The sequence below is a fragment of the Ascaphus truei genome, chromosome 15 (genome assembly GCF_040206685.1).
Source record: "Ascaphus truei isolate aAscTru1 chromosome 15, aAscTru1.hap1, whole genome shotgun sequence".
Lineage (NCBI taxonomy): Eukaryota > Metazoa > Chordata > Amphibia > Anura > Ascaphidae > Ascaphus > Ascaphus truei.
The window spans coordinates 36,146,279-36,158,446 of NC_134497.1; the positions used below are offsets into that span (position 1 = coordinate 36,146,279).

The 12,168-nt window shown below is 42.5% G+C and overlaps 1 protein-coding gene across 1 annotated transcript in view; it reads right to left on the reverse strand.

Annotated features, from left to right (window-relative positions):
• LOC142466811 (uncharacterized) overlaps positions 1 to 11,957 on the reverse strand; it is a 20,197-nt gene extending 8,240 nt beyond the window's left edge. Inside the window, exons 1-3 of the mRNA XM_075572269.1 lie at positions 11,884 to 11,957; positions 4,925 to 5,104; positions 1,841 to 1,894 (exon numbers count right to left, since the gene is read on the reverse strand). Coding sequence (XP_075428384.1) covers positions 1,841 to 1,894; positions 4,925 to 4,985 — 115 coding nt within the window. The 5' untranslated portion in view covers positions 4,986 to 5,104; positions 11,884 to 11,957. The remainder of the gene's footprint in view (positions 1 to 1,840; positions 1,895 to 4,924; positions 5,105 to 11,883) is intronic.
• Between the last annotated feature and the right edge of the window lie 211 nt (positions 11,958 to 12,168).

Genomic DNA, 12,168 nt, shown 5'->3' on the forward strand with positions numbered 1-12,168 from the left:
CATAATGAAAAAATCACAAAGAAAATTACTGTGAATTAATATACCACATGTGAGGGAATAAATTGAATGCACACTGGGGCAGAATGTGGAACATAACAGTGAAAGTTGATACAAACTAGGAAAAAGAGTTATTCTTTAATTCAAATGATCGTTGTTCAGTACAGCCCGTTTATCCCCGCCCACACCAGCTCCGATTGGAGAGTTACCTTAATTGTGTGACCAATCGGGATAGGATGGGGATATATACCACCTATGTTTAATATTTTATTTATTCCCTGATGCAGAGGCATTTAGAGCCTTGAAACGCGTTGGAATATACTGTTTCTCTCATATACTGAGTTTTTACTTAGTCCCATAAGACCTTGCTACTCCACCCGGCTCCCCCATGCGGATCCTTCATTTTCAGCGCAACGCCCTCCAGTGACGTCATTCGAGCGCCGACGGAAGCCACAGAGACACACGTGGAGTCAACTTATATAAGGCCTGTGCAGTCTCATTTTGTGCTAAGAAGATGAAGAGGCAACATTGTCAAGAGAGAGGGGATTTGGCCCGGGATTAAAGGGGTTACACCCCATTTGGCCACCCTCTACTCTCACCTGGGAAGCAAGGGGTTAACTGGACTGGAGTCCAGTAATGTGTTTTTGCCTTGCTTCAGCCATCCAACTGTTTATTCCCCTGTATAAATGTATTGTTTCTTGGTGTAAGTGTCTGCACCACACACACACTGGGGCTTAAGGGGTTAATGAGCTGCAGTTTAGGAAAATACATTAGGATGCGTGGTGTCTTTTCAGAAATATGTGGGCTTCAAAAGGCTTGATTGAAGTTGGGTGTGAAAAGGTACAGAGGGGGTTTGGTGTATGTTAACACATATTGCTGGTGTAGACAGCTAGGACCCAGGATGGGGCATTGGGTGTGAAATATAGCACCTGTGACAAATGTTCTCTACACAGGAGTCCCTGCTTCAAAGGATGTATTGATGGGAGCCAGGGGTGCGGTTACGCAAGGAGATATCAGAATGAGTGACCTTATTAAATATAAGAATATTATGAGATGTCCTCGGCTGAACATGCTAAGAGTTACATATGTGTAACCGGGGGACCGAGCCGCAATTAATGATTACAGACACCTGATGTTTAGCCGGTCCTAAGAGACAGATATTAATATCTCTCTTAATTTTAGTATTACACGGTAATATTTAGTCTCATTGGGAGCGTCATGCGTGACAGAATGTATTAATATGTCTGGCGTGCCAGTAAGTACTAGTGAACTGAAGTTATGAAGTTATTTAGATAGGAAAAGCAGTTTTTAAACGTCCTTGTGTGGGAGGAGTTTTACTCTGAGGAAAACTGTCAACCTCACCACTGATTTATGAGAGGGGCTGGGTTTAGGTTGTGTTCAATGGGAAATAATTGTATAAGAACCAGGCTCAGCCTATGGCTATTGTCCTTCATGTCTTTCGTGTCTTGGTGATTTTTGAAGATTGCTGTATGAACTGCCAGTCCAGAATTATGACTGTTTCATCATTTCCATCTTAAGTGAGTGTCCATATTTTGTCTGTTATTTGTATATCTCGTGTGTTCACCCTTTTCAAGGAATAAATTATATTTTATCATATCCAAGTCTCGTCCAGTTCAACCCAGTTATATTTGGTGTGTATTATTATAGCCTGTCTCAAAGCTACCGTCACAAACATCTCCCCACAATTGGATTAACAGTACAAGTACAGATGAAGATAAAGAAGAACTACGAGTGGATTACAAGTACAGATGAAGTTAAAGAAGAACCCAAAATGGATTACAAATTACAGATGAAGAAAAGAAAGAAGAATTAAAGATTTTACCTGTGGACCGTGGCTGTTGAGGAGCATTGCCTTGGGAACCAGGAGTTGCGGCTGCTGTTGGAGTCGGATTCAGTGGGAGAAGACAAAAAAATAAGAAAAAGATGGATTGTATTTAGTTAATAAGAGATTCAGCGCTCGTGCTGCAGATGTAAAGTTTGCTGGAAGCACTAATCCCCTTGCAGCATGTATGTGGATTGTCTCCTCAAACTGACTCCTAAAGCAAGGTGACCTTTTTTTTATATCCCCAAGGTGCCCAAATCATTAACTTCCCCACCGGGACGTCCCATCATTTCAGGGATTAACTCCCTCACTTCTAATTTGTCAGTTTATGTTGATTTTTATTTACAATCACTAGTCACTACACTCCATTCTCATTTAAAAGACACTACCATGGTTTTACAGGTTCTAAACGATTTCACTTGGCAAGAAGATTACCGCCTAGCCACATTGGACGTTCAGGCCTTATACACCAGTATCCCTCAAAGAAAAGGAGTAGAGGCAGTTAGGCACTTTTTGATGACACCGCAAATTTTTACCTATATCACAGATTTAATTTATTCTCACATCTATACACTTTATTTTGAGTCACAATTATTTTTTGTTTGATTCAATATATTTTTTACAAACCTTGGGGACGGCGATGGGAACTACGTTTGCCCCATCATTCGCCAATTTATATATGGGACAGTGGGAGTCTCTTACGGTTATTAAATGTCCTCCTCCACAGCTCAAACTGTGGAGGAGGTACATTGATGATATTATCATTGTTTGGGAGGGGAGTGAAGAGTCCTATCTCGACTTTGTCTCCCTTTTGAATTTAAATGAATTTAATCTTAAATTCAGTGGTGAGAATAGTACCGTCAATATCCATTTCCTTGATTTGGAGATCTTTATAGAATCAAATACTATCCAGACTAAAACCCACTTCAAAGCCACAAATGTAAATTCTTATTTGGACCCCTTTAGTTGTCATGATCAAAGATGGCTTGATAATATCCCGTTCAATCAGTTTCTGAGAATAAAAAGGAATGATTCAAAAATACAGGATTTCAATGAACAATCTCTATTTATTAAAAAAAGATTTCTTGGCAAAAGATATAATGAGGGTCTGATTGACTCATCACTAGCAAAGACTGACAAAATGAAACGTGAGTCTCTGCTTAAATATCACAAAAAGGCCATAGGGGCCAGTAAGAAAAATGATACAATACCTCCTTTCATTACACAATTTAGTGGGGCCCATGACATTATTAGGAAAGTGTTACGTAAACACTGGAGTGTACTCAAAATGGATCCCATTCTGGGACCAAAATTAAAATCACAGCCAGGTGTAGTATTCAAACGAGCACCTAATTTGAAGAGTCTATTGGCTCCCAGCCAGGTTGTTAGAAAGAATAAAACCTCTGGTGATATAAAAACACGTTTAGGAGTTGTAGGAACATACAAATGTGGAAAATGTAAAGCGTGTAATCACGTCACTGCAGATAAATCTGTCACATCTTTTGCTACTAATCAAATTTATAATATCAAGAGTTTTATAAATTGTCTCACTACGCATGTGGTCTATGTCTTGCAGTGTAGCTGCAATATGCAGTACATTGGCAAGACAAAGAGACCTTTTAAAATACGCATGCTAGAACATCTGAGAAATGTTAAAAACATACCTAAAACTCTAGTGAAAGGTATGCCTCTAACTCCTTTACTCAAACACTTTAAAGAAGTTCATAATAATGATCCTAGCTGTAGAACATTTAAAGGATGGGAATGTGTTCCTTTATAATATCAGACAAGGAAATAGAGATCTCAATTTGTTGAAAAGGGAACAATATTGGAAATTCACATTCCAATCAAGGTACCCAACTGGCTTTAATTAATTAATAGAACTTACCCCGTTTTTAGGATGAAATGTTTCATTTTGTGTTGTATTTGTGTATATACATATCTCAATGTTGATTATCATTCCATTTTTATGTGTTTCATGTGTCCCATGACATCTGTATACTAATATCATACATGTTTGGTACATATCAGGTTCAAACTCACAGCTCGGCTGTTGATTGGTGGACAATTATGTAAATACGCGTAAGTGACTCTGTACGTGACCTCCTGACGAAGCACGTAGTGCGAAACGCGTAGAGGTCACGACAGGTCACTCTGCGCGTATGCTGTTAGGCTGAGACGGCGCTTGCAGGAAGTTCGTGCGGTGGCAACATCTCTGCGGTGGCGTGGTCAGGACCCTTGTACGCTACCAGTATATACATTCTATTTTTGCTATATTTACCCGGATCTAGTGTGCATGTGTACTGAGGTGGGGTTGGATCTCCTCAGTTATCTTTTGTATTAATAAATATTTTCTACCAAATTTTAATCCCTGGTGCGCATTGTGTGCATTTTTTTCTTGTATTTAGTTAATCCTATATATTTTTTTTTTTTTTAGGTTGGCATTTGCATTGGCAATACTGTTACTTGTGTATTCCAATGTAAATGTCTTTTGTTTGGTGCTTGTGTTTTTATTTGCAGGCTTTTTTTTTAGGTTGGTACTTTATTGGCATTTTTATTATTTAAACATACAGTAACGTCTTTTATTTGATGCATGTATTTATTTTTTTGCAAGTTGCCAATTGACTGACAGAGTGACAGACCATGCCCACAGGGCAGTATATTGGCCATTATATACATAGGAAAGACAGGGCTACCGCCAGCCTGGAGTAGGTGATAAAATATTTGCGGTATTTCTGCCATTCGTCCTGTTCCGATAAATATCGGAACTTGATGTATGGCAGTTTTTACTTTAAAATGCAGTATTGTGTCTGGTTTTTATCCGGTCCAATAAAAGTGCTTTATTTTTGGAGCTGCAACGCGTATTCATTGCACGATAATAAGGCACTTTTTTATGGGCAGTAATATTGCATTTTTGGTTACCGCAGCTTGATGTATCCGGCCTTTTGACTCAAGTCAGGTTTAGTGATATTAAGTGCTAGTTGACCCGTAATGGTGTATGCAGATCTATCACTATTTGCAATTTAACATCAGTAATAAGACAATAGAGATGTAAAAACCCACACAACACACATTCCTGATTACCTTGTGCTTTTCCGCAGTGTACCCCACTTGATACCAAGTTCTTTCCCATATTCATCTCCATACCAGACTAGGAGCTCTGTGTGTGGGGGGAGGTCTGTGCAGGTTCTGTAGTAGATTTTCCTGTGGTACTGGAACGCCACAAGGTTCTGTCCTTCCTCGTTTTCCGCACAATTTACAAACCTAAAATTGGGACAGTTAGTGAGGTCTCAAAGTAATGTCTATTTTATAAAGAGCTGAAAAAAGATACAAGTTGTTAATAATGTGACATTGCTGGACACTTACCTTGCTCTACATTTTATGCCATTACTCCATCTCCCTCTTGGGATCTGCATGCAATTTCATCTTGTGGTGATTATACTGCTATCTAGCATGGCTCCTTTATTGTGGTTATTAAAATATGTTATATATTTACCTTAGTGATTGAGTGGTACTGTTACTTAGCATTCAGGTAGAGTACTTTAGTGTTCAGATTTTGATCCCTGTTCCGAGGGGACTGTTTTAACATTTTTTTTGTGATTCATGTGTTTTTTCCATCGAATAAAGTCATTCATTATTTATCATTGCTTGAGTGCTTTTAGTGGGACCCTTTTCTCTTCCTTTGTATGTATGTATGTATGTATGTATGTATGTATGTATGTATGTATATATATATATATATATATATATATATATATATATATATATATAAACACACACACACACAAAGGAAGAGAAAAGGGTCCCACTAAAAGCACTCAAGCAATGATAAATAATGAATGACTTTATTCGATGGAAAAAACACATGAATCACAAAAAAAAATGTTAAAATATATATATATGAGGGAAAGAGCACAGACAGCGCCCTTAACAAACACCCAAATTGCTGCAACTCTAATCTCACTCAGCAAAATGAAACACCCAGCACAGATGTCTATTGAATATAGTTAATTAGAAGTGGTCAGGAATAAGTGGATATATATAACATAAATGTATTATGAATATATAAAAAAATGCAAAATACATAAAATTTAAAGTAAAAAATAAAAAATGCAAAAATATGAAAAAGTGTGTATTGGACTATAAAAATGGTGTAGATAAAATGAAAAATATGTAAAAAATAAAAACGACAAAAAATCGTGTTAAAATTGTGTCATAGGACAAAACATAATGCAAATAAAAACAATACTTGAATGTCCATATATGTCCTTTTATAAGAATTTGTATGGTCCGGGCAGCTTTGTTCTTGGGCTCACCAACCTCCCAACGATACCTATCAGAAAAAAAGAAAGAGAAAAAGCGCCCGATCCATGTGTAAAATCAGATATAAAAGGTTTTAATTTGCCATGAACAGACGATTGCCAACTCACACTTTGTCAATAAAATATAAGCATTTTATGGGACCAGCCCATGCACCAGACCGACGTCCAAATTCCACAGTTGTTCTCCGTCAGCATACGGTTGCTGCTTCTGTGAATCAGGGTGATGAAATCCGCTGAGACGGATGAAACGCGTAGGGTCACGTGGTACAGGAACTACGGTGGTCGAGCAGCCCAGACGCCAGAGTCAAGACGCCAGTGCAGGAGTTTCCTGCTCTGTGACTGGTGATAGTTCGAGTGCAGCCGTGCAGACCAGGAATCCCATCCGGGTGACGGAGAGAGGTTCAAACGGTGACACCGGTAACAGCAAAGCTGATTCACAGAAGCAGCAACCGTATGCAGACTGAGAACAACTGTGGAATTTGGACGTCGGTCTGGTGCATGGGCTGGTCCCATAAAATTCTTATATTTTATTGACAAAGTGTGAGTTGGCAATCGTCTGTTCACGGCAAATTAAAACCTTTTATATCTGATTTTACACATGGATCGGGCGCTTTTTCTCTTTCTTTTTTTCTGATATATATATATAGATAAATATATATATATAAATATATATATATAAATATAATATATATATATATATATATATATATATATATAACAAAGGAAGAGAAATATATATATATATTCCATTTGCTATATGCTTTACTATGGAGTGTTTTTGTCACTTTTTTACCCACCATAAGTTAACTAAGTACACACAAACACACACACACACACACACACACACACTGGACGCACTTGTATTTACCCACAGTTTGAAAGGAATGGGAGTCACAGGCCACACCAGTGACTACTTTCTTATTACTTAAAAAAAAAAAAAAGCACTGTTGTAATTAAAAAAGCCCTTGACAAGATGACACAAGTGCCACAAAGGTGAGTTTTCTTCCGGTGGAAATAAACAGAAAGTGGCAAATGTAACAAGGTGATGTAGCAGGAATGTGTTCCATTAGCAACCTGAGCGTATAACCTGCCCTGGACTGATTTGGAAACTGGAATATAGATAAAGCCTTGAGCCACAGTCTAATGAGGTAACAATGTCGGTTTGGGCTTGAATAAGAAAACTAAAAAAGTGGAACCAGCCCCTGTAAGAAAAGTGTAACATTATGCTCAAGTGCAGAGTCATGAACATATATGATCAAATACAGATATGCTGTTTAAAGCTTAAAAGGAGTCAGTACGAGAAGGTATCATGCCAAGCACACCTCTGAGGAAGGCAGCGTGGCCTTGATGTCTCTGATTTAGAGAAGGAGGGCATCATACTATTAAAGCAGGAGAATAAAAAGGTGAGAGCGCACATGAAGTTTTACTTCCATCCTTTTTCCTATTGTCTCCTCAACCCTATTTGTCTGAACATTGTTTGAACAGGCCGTGTAAGGCCTCGGGCATGGTCAGCGCGCTGTGCTGAGGCGCGCTTATACTTACCTGTGAGCCCCTACAGCCGCAATGAGAGCGGATTTAGTAGGGGCTCGCCTACGCTTCCGCAAGCGCGCGGAAGCGTAGGTCTTAGGTACATTTTAAATTTCAGCGCTCGCCGGAGCGCAGAGCCCGTCACGTGAGTGGTTCGCCCAATGAGGGCGAACCAGCTCCGTGCCGTCATTGACCCGCCCCCGACACGCCCCCTGACGGTGCGCTGTCTAAGACCAGGGAAAGCACCCGCTTTTCCCTGAGCCTCAGCGCGCCTCAGCACGCCCGCCGGAACCCTAGACGAGGCCTAAGGCCTGGGACATAGTATGCGCTTAGGTGCTGCTGCTCGCTCTTGCTTGCTGCCGCTCGCTCTACCAGGAGCTTTTTTCTGTCCTGGCAGAGGAGACAGCAAGCGCGCTTGGTCGGCGGGTATCACTGTGTGTGAGTGTCACTTGGTAGCTGTCAGTGCGTGTGTGTGTGTCACTTTGAAGTGGTCTGTGTGTTACTGGGGAACCTGTGTGTGTGTGTGTATATATATGTGTGTGTGTGTGTGTGTGTATATTATATAATATTTTAAAAATTAAAAAAAAAAGACATGTGAGAATAAATTATTTATTAACATTGTGCAAAATATATACACACACACACACACACACACACACACACACACACACACACACACACACACACACACACACACACACACACACACACAACCTTGCTGCCACCACTTGTGCAATATATTCGCACACACACACATAATCACACACACATATAATCACACACACCACCTTGCTGACACCACTTGTGCAATATATTCGCACACACACAATCACACATATAATCACACACATATAATCACAAACTTATATATTAACACACACAAACACACACACCACCTTGCTGCCACCACTGCTCCGGGACACAACCCCTTCCTCCCCCCCCGGCGGCCGCGCAACCCCCCTCATCTCCCGCGCAGGCAGAGAGGCAGCTACGGTGATTTGGGCAGAAGGGGGACACATCACCCGCTCCCACCTTCCCGCCCACGGGGGCAGCGCAACCCCCCTCCATCTCCTGCAGGCTGACAGCCACAGGGATCGGGCAGAAGGGGGTACATCACCGCACATCAACACACACACACACCTCTGTGCTGCCTTGCCGGGCCGGCTGCAGACCCATTGGATGGGAGTGGTCACGTGACCGCTCCTCCGCTTCCCCGAGCAGCAAATTTCAAACTTGCCTGTCTCGGGGAAGTTTCTCCTCCTCCGTACACATCAGCGCGCATGCGGAGGGAGAAACTATAGCCGCGCTGATAACAGCGCGGACATAGGCCCAGGACATAGTGCACTTAGGCCCAGGACATAGTGCACTCAGCGTCGCTGAGCCATCCAATGGGTCTGCAGCCAGCCCGGCAAGGCAGCACAGAGGTGTTTGTGTGCTGATGTGCGGTGATGTACCCCCTTCTGCCCGATCCCTGTGGCTGTCAGCCTGCGAGAGATGGAGGGGGGTTGCGCGGCCGCCGGGGGGGGAAGGGGGGGCGGGTGATGTGTCCCCCTTCTGCCCTGATCATCGTAGCTGCTTCCCTGCCCGCACGGGAGATGGAGGGGGGTTGCGCTGCCCCCGTGGGGTGAGGGAAGGGGGGAGCGGGTGATGTGTCCAACTTCTGCCCCGATCACCGTAGCTGCCTCCCTGCCTGCGCGGGAGATGGAGGGGGGTTTGCGCAGCCGCCGGGGGGGGGGGGGGGGGGGAAGGGGTTGTGTCCCGGAGCAGTGGTGGCAGCAAGGTGGTGTGTGTGTGATTATATATATGTATGTATATATGTGTGTGTGAGCGTGAATATATGTATCAAAGTTGCACAATGTTAATAAATAATTTATTCTCACAACATGTCTTATTTTTTTAATTTTTAAAATATTATATAATATACACACACACACACACACACACACACACACACACACACACACACACACAGGTTCCCCAGTGACACACAAACACACAGACCACTTCAAAGTGACACACACACACACACACACACTGACAGCTACCAAGTGACACACACACACAGTGATATCCGCCTCCCAAGCGCGCTTGCTGTCTCCTCTGCCAGGACAGCAAAAAGCTCCTGGTAGAGCGAGCGGCAGCAAGCAAGAGCGAGCAGCAGCACCTAAGTGCTTACTATGTCCCAGGCCTAAGGCTACATAGGGCAGCAATGGTGCTTAACAAGGCTGTGAGGAGAAGACAGGAGTGAGGGGAGAGGTGCAAAGAGCTGCTCTGATCACATGCTCATTGCCATTTCGTTGAGTGGCTGTTACAGTGCAATTGAGGCTATTGCACTTTACTGAATCTAGTGTTTGGTAAACAGAGGAGGCAAAGTGGATAAGGTCTCGACATGGTCAAAAAGAACGTGCTGAGGCGCGCTGAGGGGAAACATTATCCCTATCAGCGCGGCTTTAGACGGCGCTTCCGCAGGTGTGTGGAATTTCAGCCGACAACCAAATTTTAGTTTTCCCGCTGAGGGAAGCGCAGGGCCGGTCACGTGACTGCCAGAAGCCAATGGCAGTCCGTGACGTGGCATGCTAGCCCCGCCCCCCGCTCCGCCTCCAGGCCCGCCTCCCCAGCAAACAAAAAAACATAACACTTCCATAGAAAACAAAGTAATTATAATGCCCTCATTAGTCAAACACAAATGTTCTTGGACAAATACAGAACAGGATTTCTTTCACAATACACAGAGTTATTTTAACCCTTTGAGTGACGGAGGAGTTACGTGATCGCTCCCTCACTGATGACAGAACAGACAGGGAGACCCCCTCCCTTCTATCCCACGTAGTGATAGATCCGTCTTGCCCTGCACAGGAGCAGAGAATGACATCTCCCATAGGAAACCCAGCAGGATTACTATGACGTAGCTATTACATCATGGGGCTAGACGCGGTTACATAGCAACTACATCAAAAGGGCACCCAAAGGGTTAAATTGTGATTTCATCCTTTTCAGGGAAGTCTTGTACTCCAAGTGATTTCATGTTTTCCCACCGCTAGGTTAGATTTAAAGCAGCAGTTCAAGCTGCCTTTAAAAAAAAAAAAAAAAATCCCCTTCAATGCAAACACTGACAAGTGATTAACCAAGTTGCAGATCGATCCGTTCTCCTGTGATGAATCAGCGAAGATTCGGCTAGAGGGGTCACTAAATCACTGTGTAATGCAGTCAGTGGAACATATTTATATTCATATGTGTTCCACTGACGTGTGCTCGCTCCCGAGCCCTGGTCCTGTCTCATGGGGCTTCTCCAGCAGCACCATCTCCCGTCGAAGTAAGTATTGTGACTTTAACTAGACTGGTTCCTGGGGTAAGGTCAGACTCTACTATTAATCCAGATATATGCGGGAGGATATACCAGAGACACAGGTTTAAATCTCTGTCACTCTGGCGCACGACTGCTATGGATTCTACTATTCTGTTTATCCCACTTAAGTCTACTGTATTATTAATAAGCTACTAGATAACACTTATGATCTAGCCTATGTGTCTGTATCTGCACTATCTATAATAGGAGTTACATCTTTCAATCTATATATCCCTGATGGTTTGTAGATTCTTATGCCCAGATACTGTACATGTGTGTAATAATGCTGCTTTTGACTGTAAGCTCATAACATTGAACCATCTTTTAACTTGCTCCTTTTCAGCTTTAACCCCTTCGTTTTGACAGAAAACTCATCTAAGAAAGAAAATATCAGCATGGCAGCTCCCAGCTCTTAAGACTAATTTATAGTCATTAAATATCCTTTATGGCCCCAATACAGTGCATACATGTTGCTTAATTTTACGGTTACTTAAGTGTAACTTATGCAATATGACTTCTCACAGTTCAGCAAGTGTGCTGAGCTGTCCCTGTGTGATTATTTTGTTATTGGTTTTCCAGGTTGTTTGGCGACGTGACGTCATCAGTGTCCAAAGATACTGCGATGAGGTCAGACTTCAACCAGAAAGTACTGAGGCTGCAGTGGCTGCCCGGCTGTAAACACAGGTGATGGGTATGAGGTGATGGTGTAACCCCTAGGGGTGTATATACTTGTTAGTGTCACTATTGCAGTAAGGTGTATGGTCTGAGGAGAGGACGTGTCTGTCCTGAAACGCCACGTGTTTGCATATACCTGCTCTGATGATTTGAATACAAAGTAAGTTACTTACAGAAAAGGCTCCTGTGTGCTTCCTCCACCGCTTTATTTCTTCATCTTCTCTTTCCCGGAAGTGGAGACACTGACTACATCCAGGACACAGCTGTGTCCTACTGCGCATGCTCACATTAAGGGGATCATGGGAGTTGTAGTTTTTAGACGTCAAAACGGATCACGTGTCACATACTGTGCAGATTAGAAACAAGACAGTAACATTCCCCAGGCACTGTGCTAGGGAAAGATAGTTTCTGCTGCATGTAGATGTGTATACTCCTCATGGTCCTTATATTTAAGTAAA